Genomic DNA, 17,714 nt, shown 5'->3' with positions numbered 1-17,714 from the left:
ATTTGACGCGGTGCTACGATGATTCCTCCTATGGCTCAGGTGAGAACACTCGGGAAGGGGCGTGGCCAGGTGAGAAACCGAGGAGGGGCGGAGCAAGTCCCTGGAAACACGCAGGTAGATCACAGGTACACTCTGTGCCTCTTACAGTTCGGAAGGAAACCCATAAAACCCAAGGACTGTATCGATATACCTCCTCGGTAGGAGCAGTCTTATGCTGGAGCTTTCGCACGGTGAAATGTTGTAAAGACATTTCGTGCTCGACCAGGATTTGGATCGGGATTTTTCTTTTTTTATTTTATTTTTCCCAGATCGAGTCTTCAGTGGAGCCTGTTGGAGGTTTCGATTCCGACATGATTCACCTGTTTCTGTTCGTGTGTGGTTGAAGGCAGAGCCGTCGAGTGGGGGAGACTGAACATTTTTTCATTATTGTTATTTATTTTTCAACGGTAAGGAAACCCAATAAGTATAACGCAACGTTCGTGTTTTAGCATAAACAATGGCGGTATTGGAATAGGCACAACTTTAAATGAATAATTCGTAAAGTGCATTGGATGGAGTAGCAGGTTGGCTGTTCTTTATCGCTTTAACGTTTATCAAATGACATGTCAGTGTCTGCCTTTTGAAAGGTGTACATTCTTATATGTATTTATCCTTCTTTATTTATATTTTTATTTTATTTATTTGTCTCATTTGCTGTTTTAGGCCTGAGAATTAGATTGCTAGCTGTCTAACATTGGCCTAAATTATGGAATGAAATAATGTCATGCATGAGTCAAGCCTCTCTATGTGGGTTAATCTTCAGGTGGATCAGCGAAATAAACAAATGATTTAGTCGGATGTACCTCACTTGATTGGTCAAGATCACATAACCTGTGTCATTAACAGGTTCTTTAGGTAGATTTTTTTTTTTTTTAAGCTACATTTGAGTCAGGAAGTAAATAACTGAGCTCATGGTCACACATACCATGAGGTAGTGAGGGTGTTCAGTAGCTGAACAGGTTAAACATTCAACCCTCTGCACACAAAAAGAGTGATGATCACAAACCTCTCCGTTGAGCAGGGTGCATCTTTTTTTTTAATGTTTTTAACAGGAATTTAAACGCTGGAACTGATTTCCCTTCTTCAGTGTTTGCAGACTAATTAAGTTTGGGAGTGCTCCCGTGAAATTGAGCACAAGTCTCAGCTTGTGGGTTTCTGCACTTGTATTGTTCATTTTGAGCAGCCTTGACAGTCAGCCTTGCCTGCTGCAGAGATTTTTTTATTTTTTTTTTCCCCAGTGAGAGTTAAAGCTGAAGCTCGCTGACTGAAACCTGCAGATAAGAAGGCGGCATTCAGTAACTCCAAAACTGGGAGGCTTACACAACGTCACTTCAACCTCCTGCTTATCAATATTTACAGTGGCTAAGATGAAACCAGAAATGAAGCATAGACCACCTACATCATGGGTTAATATCAAGTCGCTCTGTCCTCTTTGTGCCCTTTCAACACTCTGTGTTACTTCAGGGTGTTAAATAGATGCAATCTATGCAGGATCCGGTCAAACTGGTGGGTCTGAGCCACAGACAGGCCGACATTTCCACCTCCTAGTTTTCCACCAGGCTGCAGGAGTGTTGATGACGCTGAGGTTCAAATGAATTTAAATATTACAAAAAGGAAAGAAAATGTTTTTGTGTTCAGCATAAACATCTTTTATCTGTTTTTCCTTTAGTTTATTTGGAAAAAGTCTATCACTGAATTCAAAAAGAGAAACTCGTATAACGTAATTACACACATGGATACTCCAAACCTGCATTAATGTTACCTATGACGAATACCTACATTTTTGTTCATCGTAATAAATTCAGAAATTACGTAAGACCAACAACTTATGATAATTATAAAGGAATGTTACATAATAGCCTGCACAATGATGGAGACGGCTGCTGGCTTCAGTGTTCTCCAGGCAGTCAGTGACGCCCTACACAAAGAGCGCAAAACAGAAAGTTTTTGCTGAAGAAGCTGGCTGTCCGCAAAGCGCTGTATCAAAGCACATAATATTGGCAGGGTGTGGGCTGTGGCTGCAGTCGGTGCTTTGAAAAACACCACAGACAGAAATATTCACAACATGGGCGACGTGGTTTTCTCTGCTGCCGGACCGGAGGAAACATCAGAAGCGTCTTTGGCAAAAGGGGAAAAGGTGCTTGGCTGTTATTGAGTGGCTTAAAATCGTCGTTTTGGATTAAAGTAAATAGTTGTGTGAGGTTCTTTGTGCAGTTTCCACAGCCAGTGGGGATTTGTGATGCTGTGTTGGCCATCAAGACAACACAGCAGCAACACAGCAAAAGTATCAACATCTGGTTTAATGACCGTGGCGTTTCTGGGACTGATGGCCCACAAAACTGACCCGAACCCCATAAAGAATCTCTGAGGTACTGTCAAGAGGAAGATGAGAGACGACAGAACCAACAATGACAACCGCTTCCATTCTGCGCCGCATTGATGCAGTAATTCATGCACAGGGAGCCTTTACCAAGTGCTGATCGTACACAGTGGACAGACTTTTCATTAAGCCAACATTTAGAAAAATTTGCTTTAATTGTTTTTATGTAATATTAAAACTTTACAAGTATCAGAATTTCACATTTTCTTCAGCTGTAAGGCAGAATAACCAGAATTAACAGGAAAAAAAACCATTTGAATTAATTCAATAAATTAATGTTTAATCAATGTTCAGATTTATTAGGGTGCAGCGTTACGCTCTTATGCTTCCAGACAAACCGTTCGGACTTTGTACTCAGACTGAAGCTGAGAAATACTCCCCCACCTCAAGAACGCTTTGTTAGGTTTCCCCGGCAACTTTACGAAGCGAAACCTCGAGGGAAGTTTAATCAAACAGGGTCGATTTTCGAGGAGAATCGCTGACACAAAACGCGGTTTCTAATCGGTCGATTTTGGCCGTGACGCAGATGATTCAGTGGAAGAAACCGCATGACCGGAACTGTGAATGTTTGAGAGTTTTTACACGCCTCTGTCTTCCTGCCTACAGGCTTGTCTGGGCCAGGTCATGCTGATGGACCAGGACACTCAGTGGCTGCACCAGCTGCTGGCCGAAGTCCAGCTGGAGAAGTTCTACGTCCGCGTCCGAGACGGCCTCAACATTACCCGCGTGGAGCACTTCAACTATGTCAAGGAGTCCGACCTGGAGCACATCGGAATCAGCAAGCCAGGTGGGGCTTTCAGTTTTCACGCTGGGTGGAAACTTGTGGTCTTTAAGTACGACTAGCAAATGTCCTCTTTTGCTCGAGAACCTGTAGAAACGAGAGTTTGAAACACTCATTGTACTAAAGTACATTTTGAATACCCTAATATTTGTTTGTCACATGAAGTGTTTGACCAGTACAGTATTTATTTAAATGATGCTCCAATGGCTACTTTGGCATTGTGTGGGGCAAACGATGTATTTTCTGATGTAGCTGAGTTCATATCATCCATAAAACACTGTAAAACTTCAAAAAGTTGTACATTTATATTTAATGCTGCAACAACATGTTTAGTGCAAAGCATGTTGCTTGAAAAATATTATGCGTCGTGTTAATTTTTTATATCAATTAAATTAGCAGTAGCTCAGGGCTAACAGGGAGCACACCTTCAAAAAAATAAATACACAGATTTTTTTTTAAAGGCCCTGATTTGATACCTGAAATAAGATCAGAACCTCCCTGCTAATTATCATGACATCAAATTATTGTTGCAACAGTGTTAACAATTGCCTCTTATCTTTTTGAAATACATATACATGGATCATGTTATGTATCTTGTTTTAAATTTTAGTTCAATGTCATAAAACATGAATCTCATACTGTTATCGATGAAGAGTTATTCGCCCACTTGTTTGTGTGTGTATGTCAATATTTATGAGGTTTTTATCCTCATAAATAAAGCAGTGAAACGTTACACGTCTTTATGTTGCAGACCAACATAAAGACACATGCGTACCACTGTGATCCCCAGAACTCGTTGTCCCTGCTCCAAAAATACCGAGCTCGGGAAGTTAAAAGAGTCAAAGATGAAGAGAACTGCAATCACACACCTAGCAACACTGACCGCCTTATCTTTTTTGTTTTGCAGCACAACGACGATTATGGGAAGCCCTGAAACGCTACAAGACAGCTGCGCGCTTACGAAGAAATGTTAGCAATCTTTGCTGAACTTTTTTTTTATTATTACTTCAAAGCGATGCTCACGTTTGAACTGCGGTGGGGAGTTTCTAATGAGTGCGTTGATTCACACAGATGCTCAACAAACGAGACGGAGGGGAACAGTCCGGCCCAGCCGGCCCAGTTCAGCCACAGGAGAGGACCGCGCCTCGTCTGATCCAGGACAGTGAGCTGATTCTCGGGGAGAAGTTGGGCTCGGGGTCCTTTGGGGTGGTGAAGAGGGGAGAGTGGCACACACAGACAGGCAGAGTGGTAAGAGACCACACAGGAGATCTGATTGTCGCCGGTGTGAACGTTAGTGGGTAGCGTGATGTTGTGTGTGACCTGTGTGTGTGTGTATTTTTATGAATCCTCAGCTCCCTGTGGCTGTCAAATCACTGAGGAGCAGCAGGTCCACGCAGGCCGACACACTCGCAGACTTCCTGCAGGAAGTCTCCACCATGCAGTCCCTGGACCACCCCTACATCATCCGACTCTATGGCGTTGTCCTCACGCAGCCCCTCAAGATGGTGAACTGATATTTCACATTTCGGAAAATTCCGAAATGTTTCCCAGCGCGGCGATGCACACCTCCCTGTTTTTCGTTTTTCCCTGCATAGGTAACAGAGCTGGCCGTTCTGGGCTCATTGTACGACACCCTGCGGGCGCGGCAGTTCGAGTACCCGCTGCTGCGCCTCTGGCTCTTTGCCACCCAGATTGCGGCAGGTATGGACTACCTGGAGAGCCGGAGATTCATCCACAGGGACTTGGCTGCCAGAAATGTGCTGCTGTCCTCCAAGGAGGTGGTGAAGATCGGAGACTTCGGTCTGATGCGGGGCTTGAGTCAGGAGACGGACCATTACATCATGGGAGCACACAGGAGGATCCCGTTTGCGTGGTTAGTCGACTGGACACTTTGACTTTTGGTGTCGTAAGCTTTCATAGAGGAAAGTTGAGTGGAAGAAAAATCATCTGTTTATAAAGTATATAAGCAACCGGCATTATTGCAACCTTCAGAATATTACAAATAGGACTGGACAATATTCTTATCAGTCAATATCAATAATTATTCATTAGTTTGTTTTAAACATCTGAAATACAGCCAAACTATTGACATGACATTTCCTGTTTTATTCACGTTTTCCTCTCGTGCTGCTCCACTCATTTTCTCCTTTCAGTTCTTTTTATTTTTAAGCAGTTAAGAGGCGCAACGGTGAAGCCTTAAACTTCTGTCACGCATGTTGCGCAACAGGTTGTTGCTAAGTAACCAAAGAGTGAGGGAGTTGTTGCTAGGTAACCAAACAGTGACCGAGTTCGTTGATGCCACCAACCTTGCTTGGCTGGACGTGAAAGGTTGAGCCGCTAAAGCCTTTCCTCTGCCTGCATCTCCCAGAATGCTGTGCGGTTCCTTGATTGGAGCTCAGAGAAGTTATCAGACATATTATCTGTTGATATTGATCGTGCGTTCATTGCGATACGTATCGTTATTGATTTATTGCCCAGCCCTAATTACAAAGCAAAGTCTATTTAAGAGTTGAAAGAGCGGAGAGGAACAAACTCCAAGCTACTTAGTGTGACGTTTTCACAGTCGCTGGCGTATTAGCTGACTTTAGAGGTCCTGATTTCATTTTCCAGCAGGGCTGGGTATCTGCTCACACTGTTAAAGGCACCAACATGTCTTTTATATAAAAATACAAATCAGCAAACTGACCTGGAGAACACAGAGAATCTACGGGAGACTTCAGACTCAACAACGCCAACAACCTGGACAGGAAGCGTAGCCATGGTTACGGCGAGGGCTAATGCAAATCCAAATAAACTAGCAAACAAACAGTACATACTATCGTTTTTAATGCGCTGACTTTGGACGTAAATTGCTATAAGGCAGTCAATCAGGATTTTCTCCAGCTGTAAGCCACAACCTGCTAAATCAACAGAAACAGACGTTTAAAATCAGTCACTGTGTGTGTAATGACAGCAGCAACCCTTTCTCTAGGTGTGCCCCTGAAAGTCTCCGAATCGGCTCCTTTTCCCATGCCTCTGACGTCTGGATGTTTGGTGTCACCATGTGGGAAATGTTCACCTACTGTGATGAGCCCTGGTTTGGTCTCTCAGGAAGACAGGTACAGGCTTGCAGCACCATCCAAGTGTTGTTTTGATGTTTTTGTAGAGCCAGCTAACGTATTCGCTGACACGTTTGGAATGCGCCTCCGCCCTTTACGCGCCGTTTGTCACATCTCTGACTCAGTGTTGTGGTGTCACAGCAGACTAACTCTCTTTGGTCCAGATACTGTTGCGTGTGGAGCAGGAAGGTGAGCGGCTGGAGAAGCCGCCAGATTGTCCTCAGGAGCTGTACGTCGTCATGAGGAAGTGTTGGGCCCTCAACCCCGTCGACAGGCCCAACTTTGCCGATCTCATTGCAATGCTGGCAGAGGTCGGTCTCAGTGATGAAATCTCATCTCTTTCCACCAGACAACCCAGTCGGCATCTTGAAATGCTGCTTTGGTTACACGCGAACATCACGTCTAATGTTTTCTTCGCTTCCAGGCTAAGCCGGCACAGTTCCAAGCAACAAGAGAATTTTCAGAGCCTAGAAAACTTCTTCTCGCTCCAAACGACACTGTGACGGTCATAGACCATGGGTGAGTGAGAAAGAGGGAAGAGTGGGATTAGAGAAAGAAAAAAAACCTTGACACAATCAGCCTTTGTTGTTTAAAACGGAGGATTTGATTTAGCTTTCTCTCTGAAGTGCATTCCACTTCAAACAGCGGTAATCTCAGACTCCTCAAATGCATTCAGCTTTGTGTGTTGAACAAGTCGAGCAGCTTCACTGCGTCTCTTCTGCAGAGCTTTTATATGCCATGATGGATCTGTAGTATTCACTTTCTTTGTTTTTATTGGTCTTTTGTTTGCCATCGTCTTTTTTCTTCTTCATTTGCAATGTTTAATAAACTCATTTTAAGTATATATAAGACCAATCTGGCTATGTAACCCATGTGTTCAATTATACTTCACTAGTGTACGTTACTATAAAAACTGTAATTTAGTTTTATCTCAGCTTATTTATAGAACAGTAGAATAGTAACTGGATAGTTATTGTTTTGCAAAGGGGAAATTAAGATGTAACAGCAGTATCAGGTTTAAGTTCATACAAAAAACGTATTAAAAAAAACTATATATAAAACATCACTTAGATCAAAGGAGGGAAAAAAACTGTTAGTTTAAAAACCAGGAGAGACGCTAGTGGACTTATGAATCATTGGATGCAGTCAAATTAAGATAACTGTGAAAACAGTAAGGAGGGATCTAAGTTAGCTTGATTCTCTCTGGAAACCTCTAAAACTAAACCCGGTTAAAGCAGCAGAAGTCCAGTTTGATGCACATAAGTCAAGAGGTGTAGAAGGTAAAAAGCAGCTGAATGGACTTCTAGTTGTTTCTGACTGAGTGTGAGTTTGTCAGTAAAACCATCAAAGAGCTGCACAAAACCTCAAGAACTGAAGGTCGATGTCTGAACAGAAACCAGAATAAAAGCCTCTCATTTTCCATAAATTTAGATTTTTAGACAATATTATATTAAAGCCCACATTTGTTTTTGTCGTTCTCATCCAGACCTACTCGACAAGTTTGAATTTCGTTAGTTTTTTGAAAGATCTAAATTGTTTTTTTCATAAATTCAAGACTTTCTACTTGCTGAGTTACATTGAATCAGTTGCAATAAAGGTATATTTTTTAAAAGTATTTACAGAAAATTTGTAAGTAGACTTACAGTTTGAACTACACTCCTGTCTGATTGAGACATTTAAAATGAAGATGCATTCTGTCACTTTTAATAAAAGATTTAGACCCAATTAAAACCTAAAAATATAAAACGGACACTGCAAGTTCCCTCGCATTATTTTCCTCTGCTGATCACTGAGGTTCACTTTTTTCTTTTTAAGCAGTTTTCCTCCTTGTCTCTGTGTTTGCAGGCTGGAAATGAGCGAATGGCGTGGCCAGAATCAGAGGACGCTCTTCATCGGCATGTTTCCCGCCAGCCTGACTGTGCCCGCCATCACTGCAGGGCCCAGTCCACCTTCTGGCGGCTCCATCATCTCCAACCCAGTGAAGGGCAGCCTGCAACACCTCGGGCACGGAGACGTCCACCCTGACTGCAGCTGGGGCTCACCTGAGGGGCCGGAAGAGTCAGTAATTCTCCTCCTTCTCACACTGGATATATTTAGTTCCGTTATTGTTTCTATGAAGTCCTTCCTTATAATCGCTAGTTAGAGAGAAATGTTTGTTTCCTCGTAACCGCCCTCATATTCTAGCGCAGCTGAAATGACAGTATCTAGAAACATGCTGCATGTTGAGCCAAGCATCTACTGCGATCAGCACAGCTGACAGACAAAAGGGAAACTTCCCCAGCTGTAAAGTGACTCAGTAGTTGCCCGGCCGGACCGAGTTGTACCTAAAACGTCATTTGACTCAAACAACAATGACTTATTTTCTTACACACAAGCGAGGACTTCCGTCACATGCATACTGCAGCTGTTTCTTTGTGCTAAAGAAAATGCATCGGCTGGTGCCAAAGTTTTGTGTTCTCAATGTTTTTGCAGCTTCTGCTTGCAAAAAATTATTAATTTCTCAAACAAAACCCGCAAAAGCGCTGAACAATTGTTGGTTTTTAGGAACGTTTCAATGTTTTCATGTCCTTGTGTCATCAGACAGGGAGTTTATTGTCTTTTATTGAGTTCAGCTATGCACTGATCTTTGACCTGTTGCCAGTCAACATGCAGCACACGTCATGTTAATTGGCACCCTGGGTAAATATGTCTAGAAAGTCTTCAAATAAGTTCTGCTTTTACTTCTGTGGCTTACACAACAAAATCACATGTTCACCAAATAATGACACAAATAGTGAAACCATATGGAAGCATTTTGTCATTTAAATCTTACTTTTTAAGTTTATCGTTATTTAGAAACTTTGACAGGTGCATTTCGTGTGAATCCTTTCAAAAAGTGAAACCCATACTTTTTATTGATTCTTTAAAGAGTCTGCAATAGTTCAAAACTTTATTTGTTGTATTTGTGATGTTTATTGATTACTGCACCGAACTGAAAAGTCTGTCGCTCAGAAAATGTCATCTGACTCAATGTGTTATTGTGAAATTCATTTACTTTTTTTTATTATTATTATTATTTTAGTTTTTAAAATATCCAAATTTTCACATCATTTTATTATTTTTCTGTCTGATTACACCATTTTAGGACTTCAGATATAATTAATGGCCAGTTAGCTAATACTTAGCTAACCTTTTGGCCAAATAAAATTTTTTTTGGATGACTACTTTTTACTTTTACTTAAGTAAAAATATGCTGAAGATGTCTGAGTCTGGGAACAATGTCGCCATGAACTCTTTGAAATTCCTGTAGCTCTTTTAATAGAAACCTGGCGGTTTCTGCGATTTATATTTGGGTTTCATTGGATGATAAAGCATATTAACAACAGGAATGCTAATAATTGGTGAAGTATAAAAGTCAGTTTTTCTTCCAGCCTACTATTTATTTCCCCCTCACTGGTTGGTTTTTCTATATTTTCATCTGTGATATTATGCAAATTCAGGCAACTATGAGTTTATTTTGAGGCTTTTTACATTTCTCTACCAAGAGGGTTAATAAAAATGGAGGAGGCTACTGACTATCAGTTTAACATGTTTATTGTTTTCATGCCTGCAGCAAAAGCAACCGGAGGATGGGAACCGGCAGGGGGCAGGAGGCAACCAACTTGCAGAAAATGGCAGGTAAGAGCTAAAAAATAAACTGAGCTGGGAATCGCTGCTGCATTACAGAAAAAAAGAAGCAACTCTTCAGATCCCGAAAGTGTGGTTTACTGAAAACTGTTCCACCATATAGGAAAAAATAAATAAATAAATTTATTCATTTTTAAAAAGAGGAGTTTATTTAAAACATGATGTTTTTGGTAAAACACGTTTTAATGCTAAAACTCTGATATTTTCCATATGTGCTGGTTTTAAAGGAAACGATATACTTGAAAAGTTTTCATTATGCCACTCTGCCCCCTGTTGGTTTAATTCAGTAACTTTTTTTGCCATCATACTTTATGCTAGAAATTCTCACAAGTTGTTTTTCTGCAATAGCAGCTGAGCTACATTTTTATTTAAAATGTAAATGTGAACCCAGTGGAAAGTGCTTTGAGTGATCAGTATGACTGGAAAATCACTTTTCAAATTCAGACTATTTACCATATTTAATGCTTCTTCTGTGAAAAAACTGCCATTCTTTACTTCAATTAAACCAGTGGTTCCCAAAGATTTTCTTCTGGGCCCCCTTATGGATTACAATAAAATTCCCCCCAAAAAAGAAAAACAAATCAACTGGGCACACACATTGTTTAACCAGATATAAATATACACATATTTTGTTTTCAAACTCCACTGAAGTTTATTTCACACTTCAGTTTGCAACAAAACACACTACAAACCATCTTTACAGTGAAACACTTTTGTGTAACTGTTTTTTTTTTTTCTCCATTCATCCATACTACTTCCCGCGCCCCCCCTGCAATGCCACTGCGCCCCACCCAGGGGGCGCACCCCACACTTTCGGAACCTCTGAATTAATCTATCTAGCTAAAATCTGTTTGTTAAATATTCATGCCTCTGTACTCTCAGGTTTGTCTCAGAGCCTGGAGTCGGTCCTAGGTGGCCGTCGCCCCAGGCCTCAGACCACAGGGCCTTTCAGAGTGGATCAACAAGGCCGACTCATGGCCCCCGCCATGATCGCCCAGAACATGATGGTGCAGAGGGATCCGCGGCGCTTGAGTGAGGCCAACCTTCATGTCCCTCCCCGGCCACCGCTGCCCGACCTGACACGCCTGAACCTGAGGAACCAGAGGAAGCCCATTGCTCAGGCATCGGTGCCCCCATTCTGGCCTTCACAAATGGTCCTGTCCCCGCCGCCGCAGCAGACACAACCCCCGGGTCAATTTCCTCCTCAGCAGGGCATGCTAAACTCCAACCTGGTTAAAATGTCCCAGATGGCGCGTTCAACGCCGCAGCTGGATGACGACCAAAAGGAGAGACAGAGGGACAGAGAGAAACCACCTTATCTGCAAAACACAAAGGAGAGTCTTGTTGCTCAGGTAAGAGAGAACTTTCTGATTGGTTGCAATGTTTTTTTCTTCTGAGTTAAACCTCAGTGCTTGGATGTTAAAGCTGTTTGTGGCTCTGCTCAGGTGATGGAGGCGGTGCACGGCGTGACCACTGAAGAGGTGCAAAGTGCGCTTCAGAGTAATGACTGGAATCCAGTCCGGGCTGAGCAACAACTCAAGGTGGGACTAGAAACTGACACACACACACAAAGAATGCAGTCCAGTACAAATGTGCTGGCAAACATGTATAATAGGCCTTAACATAAAACAAATATTGTTTCTTTACATTATTATCAGCCTAATCTCAAACTAAACAATGTGTAAAATTCCAGCCTTTAATGTGAGTAAGTTTCGTCAGGGGGAAATAAATCTTGTGTTCAGAGGCTTTCTAGCAGAGGCCACCAGATGTTTTTATTTTTTTATTAAAAACTTCCTGGTATTTAAAAGTTTAGAATATTATTTACCTTAACGAGGCTGGCCTTTGATCCGACTGCATCACAGATCCATGAGGTGCTTTCTTATTGCTGAATAAAAAAAGCAATATTTAAATTTATGTAATAAATTTATAAATAATACAGTTATTAGCTAAATGTATTATTTAACTAATCAATTTGTTAGCTAAATTTATTTATTAGCTAAATAAATGCTCATTTATTTCACTAAATGCTAATAGAGATTAGCATTTAGCATCACATTTATATTTGTATATTTGTTTGCTAATGCACTTTTAATGGCGCCCTGGGCAACTGTCAGTATGACCCACTGAATGCTAATGCAGACGTTCAACGACCCCACTCGTAAAATCCAAATGAAAACATGAAACCGAACGTTTAAGTTCTGTTTCTGTCTCCTCAGGTCAAGCAGCTTCACTCGTTCAGCCTCTGCCCCATAGAAATCTGTGTGAAGATCCTGGACAAACACCAGTGGAACCTGGAGCACGCCAGCAGATACCTCCTCCGGATGAACCGGGAGGACAGGCCCGGCGCCGGAGAGAGGGATCGGCCTCAGATTAGCGCAGAGAGACGGGTCTGAAGAGATTCGCAGATGTCCGGCTGGCTGAAGCCGGACTTTGTCAGCAACTCCTGGCTTCACAGAGACCCGCTGCGGCACCAGGCGCTCCCCGAACCAGCTGCTTTACGATGGGAGCAGGACTCAGCCTGTCAAAGCAGAAACATGAAGGTTTACCAGAGACTACTGTTTATACTGTTTTTACTGTTTCCCCTCTCTCATTGTGCCATTATTTAGCATGTTTTTTTTATGTGGATGAATTTATGTGTAAATGTAGTCTTAAACATGCTTTTGTTGAATAACCATGTAGATAAAAATGAACCAGTCTCTACAATTTCTATCTTAAATAACCTTGTATTTTTTGATTAATCATATAATAAATGCATTTTAACAACAATTGAACTACCTCACGACTGAAACTGTAGTCTGGTATTAGAGTCTATATTTTATTTAATCTATATTTTATTTTCCTCACAGTAAACAGCCTTTAGGATCACCTAGACCAGGGGCGCAACTACATATTTTTGAGGTGGATGCGAACATCATCATTGTAGGCTAGCTTAAGCTAACCTGAATATTTACAACTCTCTTGTTGATACACTGACATTTCTTACCTGCTGTCTTTCAACCACTTTGAAAAGCTTTTCTTCGTCTCTCCAACATCTTTATCCTTCCCCCTCTTCCGTTTTCTATTTTGGGCCCCGGAGTTTTTTCTGCGCCCCAACACCTGCAAGTTGCCGGGAGGTTCGGCGTGCAAGCCAGCATGTGGAGGGGTTTAAATAAATTAAAAGATTGTCTAAAAGTTTTATTTGAATACTTGAGTTAGAAAAAGTAAACTCATTTATATATTTGATTTATGTAATACGTTATTTTTATTATCTTGACAAAATGTTGAAGGGTACGCCACAAAGCTCTATATGCAAGCGTGTTAATGGAAAGTTGAGTGGAAGAAAGAAAGTGTGGTAGGACAATGTGCACAACTGTCTAGGACAATTTTGTCAGGATTATGAAACGAAGCCCAATAAAGAATTTGGGAGAGATTCAGAAGGTGTAGACAACCACAAAGACAACCACTTTGTATGTTAAATTGAATTTAACATACAAAGTTAAATTCAATTTGAATTCAAGAATACATTATTGATCCTAAAATTAAGTAAAATATGGTTAAATATCATGTTATTCAAGGTTCTTCAAGTGGTTGTTAGGAAGGATCTCTTGTAGCAGTCTGCATTACAGCAAACTTGATGAAGCCTCTGACTGAAGACTCTTAGTCGTAAAGTAATCTGACAACATCATGAGCGTCATACTTGGGATATAAAGTTGCCCAGTTGTCTTTATAGATGAAAATACATTTTGACTTTAATTTGGGAACTAAGGTCCCAGAACCTAAAGGAAAAGTGTAGAGGCACAGAATCGACCGTGCTTGAAGTCCAGTGGGATGTTTATTCCACAGTCAGAGAGGATTTGGACAGCAACGCCATCTGCTGTTCATGTCCACTTTGTTTTTATCAAATATAAAGTCAGCAAAGCCATCTACCAGGGAATTTACTGCACTGCTGTCAGCTTAGTCCACTTTATAATTCAACCAGGTCAAATTCATCCAAACCAGTTTTTGTCTGGTTTGGTCTAAATTCAGTTTAAATCAATTCAATTCATTTGAACAAAAAATACTTAGATTAAGATCCAGTCACAATTTTAGTTCATCACTGTTATAAACTGATTACTGGATATAAATTAAGCCCATCTGATTGTTGATTTACCAACAATTTCTACATCTAAAGCACGGGGCGACTGTGGTAGAGAACAACTCCCTTTCAACAGGAAGGAACAGCAGTATGAGCGTTGTGACTGTACTGTGATCGGCTGAGGGTTGAGAGGACAGAGCAGACAGAAGCACAGGTCCAGGATTACAGTCAGAGCCGTAGGCGTAGGAACCGGGGAGAACTGGAGGAGACATTATAGTACCCTAGACCGTTACTTGGTCTCTGACACTAACGACAATAAACGCAGGTAATATACTTGAAAAAAGGTAAAAACATTGTCCGTTAGAATGGATGAAAAATGTTTAGATAATTAAATAGCACATTTTTACAAGACAAATGTCTAGCATAAGCTAAAGCTAATGTTAGCCACAAAGTTTAAAGAAAGTAAAACTCACCTTCGTATCTGTGTATAACGAGGCGAACATGTTAAAACTTTTCTCCAGCTTATTGTCGGGGCTTCGGATCGATGTACATCATTAATTGTTACCTTGGACAAGCCCTGCAGACGCCCAGTGTAAAGAGCCTTTTTCAATAGATCGGAAAAGATTGAGCCGCTTTGCCCCGAACGCGGAAGCTGAGGTGCAAAGAGCTCAACAGTTCAGAGTTTCTCATAAATCCTTTATTGTCACTATTTAAATATCATATTCATTGTTCCAGGTAGGGGAAGCCATGCTTTGCTGCATTTTACAATGAACTTGAGTTTTATATCCAGACTATCAAAGACAGAAAATAGCTATTAAAACAATTGAACTCTGTACTGCTTTGAATGAACAGTTGGGAACCGAAGCCCCGTAGCTTTTTCTTCATCTTGAATATATTTATCTGTATTTGTTTTTTTTCTGGAGGCAGAACAAATGTTTCACTCTGTCGTTGTACAGTGTGTCTGTGAATAAAGTTTTTAAAAAAAACATCCCCCCTCCCCCACACCCAACAGACTTCTTGTGGCTTTGATGTCACAGTGATGTCACTCATCCTGTCTATGACATCACTGGCGGCTGCCTTTATATTCCCAGATTCCACAGAGAAATTCATTTGCAGTTTGAACCAGAGAGCAAAGATGGAAGAAGAACATTTTTTGTTGGCAAAAATTAACAATTTACAGAAGAACCGCAGCAAGCTGCAGGAGGAGAACCAAGAGCTTCAGAAAACCATAGAAAGTCTGAAGATTAAACTGGAGCGACTAAACAGAACGGACAAGACACACGACTGGCATGAGGAAAATAGCTTACTTCTAAAATCAAATGCATTTTACAAAAAACAAATCAGAAAAATTAATCTGGACCTGGAGGAAGAAAATGCAAGTATACGCCAACTAAGATGTGATAATGAAGCCAAATTGAGAATAAAACATAAACTGGAAGAGGACCGGAAAAAACAGAGAAACATTGCAGCGGACAAATTAAGAGCAAAAACAGAAAAACTCGAGTGGCTAGAGAGAGAAAATGAAGAGTTAAATAAACAGATTGTATCTCTGAAGATTAAAAATGACAGGATCGAATCCAGACTGGCGGAAAAAAGCAAAGATGTCCAGCAAAGGGAAGAACCAGTCAGGGTACATATCCAGGAAGAGGAACTTTCAGTATGTCAGAAAGTAGGGAGAATTTTTATGCATTTGTACGGTTCAAGTACGTTGGCGTATTGGGTGCCACCCTGGGCTTTTTTTTAACAGTAAAGGATATTTTGGGTTGCTGGAAACAGGATGTTTGTGGGATAGTGATGCGTTTAAATTAATTACAAATATAAATACTCTTGTTTGCTTTTGGAATTTGTGCCTAGTGAGAGATGCTTGCAGGAAGACATCTAAACGGGTCAAACTGGAAGCTGACACCAGATGGTCTGCAGCAAGAGTGATGACTGACGGATGATTAAGGGTCGAAGTTTATGAACCAGAAACAGAGGAACTGTACATGAGACACGGATGCACAAGACAACTCCTTGTTCTGTGGGTTCATCAGTTCCTGCACCGTTTCTACAGAAGGAAATAAACAAGAACTCTGAATTTTGCATTCTACATTACGGCAGCTTGCAGGTGCAACACACCTGTGACTCAAGAGAACAGAAGAAGCAGCTGCTATGTGATTAACTCAAGATAACCAAATCCAGGGGTCTCAAACTCCAGGCCTCGAGGGCCGCAGTCCTGCAGTTTTTAGATGTGCCACAGGTACAAAACACTGGATTGAAATGACTTAATGACCTCCTCCTTGTGTAGATCAGTTCTCCAGAGCCTTAATGACCTAATTATTCTGTTCAGGTGTGGTGCAGCAGAGGCACATCTAAAAGTTGCAGGACTGCGGCCCTCGAGAACTGGAGTTTGAGACCCCTGAATAGGCTCTGTAACTAGGACCGCCCTAAGGAAATAAAAAGAAAGTCTCTGGGAGGAGCTGTTTTAGAGCGGGTAGATTGTAACTAAAGCACGCTGCTGTCCGTTCTCCTTGCTAGTAAATCTAAAACTCACTTGTCTCTCTCTTCTTTTTCAGTTTGAGAATGCTTAGGTAGATGAACCTGACATTAATTTGGTCCTTCGAAGCCGGATCCCAAGATACTGAAGGAATCCAGCGGGTGAAACCGAATCCAGAAGGACTGTGCGCAAGGCTAAACTCTTCAGAATGAGTTTAGATCCTTTTCCGGGACTGGTATTTGGTTTACCAGCTGGAATCTGACGCTTGACGGGACTCCGTGGAAGGGGAGAGACAACTGAGAGTAAATTGTCTTTTAAAAGAAAAGCGTGAATGAGTTGATGGCGTTCGCGTTAAAAGAAATCCTGTGTAAGAAACGCTGTGAATCCTGGGCTCTAACAGCGGAAACTAAACGGCTTTAACTTTATGCAACCATTGATGGCGGAGTCCAGCGAGCAGCCGCTTAAATCCGTCTTAAAAGTTTCATTCCGTAAAAAAACAGGGCGGCGGAGTCCTGCGTGAAGACGCTTCCGCTCCGTAACTGAAGTGCGGTTGATTGGAGGTATAAACACCTTTAGGTATTTTATCTCATTTAAAGTAGCGGGTTTGGAAGGAGCAAACCAATTGAGGATGCAGAGGCAAGAATCCTCCACTCGTAAGAGTCCAAGAAAGGATTACCACAATTGGTATTTTTAATTGTTACCCACTATAAAAAAGAAACCAGTTTTTAGAACAGCCTAGGTGTTGACAAACTGGTCTAAATTGTTTAAAATAGGTAGAAATAGCAGGAAGTGGAGAGAAGTGTTTCAATATGTGTTCGTTTAATTTCTTTTATAAATGAATTCATTTAAATTGTCCGGAATGGCAGCAAAATAACTGCAGTACTGGAGAATACACAGCAGATGGCGGCATAGCAAACTCGCCATTAACAACCATTGAACGAATTACTGCTTTATATTTCAACAGTAAATGTAAATCAAAAGATTAACAGCCGTGAAAATATTGGGAGTGTGTTGAAGGGCAGGACCCTGATAAAATAGAAAATATCTGAATAAATGGATCGTAAAGTACAGGTTAAAAGGTTAATTAAATACTAAAATAGAACTAGAACTATAGGATAAAATTAAAAACTAAAGAAAGAGCCAAGAAATCAAGGAAACAGAAGATTGTGATAACAGTGTGTTGGCAAATAAATAGATGACTAAATGAAACACTAACTAAA

The 17,714-nt window shown here is 41.1% G+C and overlaps 1 protein-coding gene across 2 annotated transcripts; it reads left to right on the top strand.

The window, feature by feature from the left end:
• The first annotated feature begins 108 nt into the window (after positions 1–108).
• tnk1 (tyrosine kinase, non-receptor, 1) lies at positions 109–12,739 on the top strand. Of its 2 annotated transcripts, XM_028038889.1 has the most exons (15): positions 109–197; positions 309–446; positions 3,026–3,206; positions 4,108–4,169; positions 4,272–4,448; positions 4,553–4,705; positions 4,796–5,073; positions 6,172–6,298; positions 6,463–6,609; positions 6,723–6,817; positions 8,144–8,356; positions 9,891–9,955; positions 10,847–11,316; positions 11,410–11,505; positions 12,181–12,739. In XM_028038889.1, exons 3-15 carry the CDS (start codon positions 3,044–3,046, stop codon positions 12,355–12,357), a joined length of 2,223 nt encoding a protein of 740 aa, XP_027894690.1. In that variant the 5' UTR covers positions 109–197; positions 309–446; positions 3,026–3,043; the 3' UTR covers positions 12,358–12,739. The 2 variants fall into 2 exon arrangements, with proteins under 2 accessions (XP_027894690.1, XP_027894689.1); XM_028038888.1 differs by having other exon boundaries at positions 127–446.
• Positions 12,740–17,714: the final 4,975 nt, after the last annotated feature.

The sequence above is a fragment of the Xiphophorus couchianus genome, chromosome 14, assembly GCF_001444195.1.
Source record: "Xiphophorus couchianus chromosome 14, X_couchianus-1.0, whole genome shotgun sequence".
Taxonomy (NCBI): Eukaryota; Metazoa; Chordata; class Actinopteri; order Cyprinodontiformes; family Poeciliidae; genus Xiphophorus; species Xiphophorus couchianus.
This window is presented reverse-complemented; position numbering and strand designations above follow the sequence as displayed.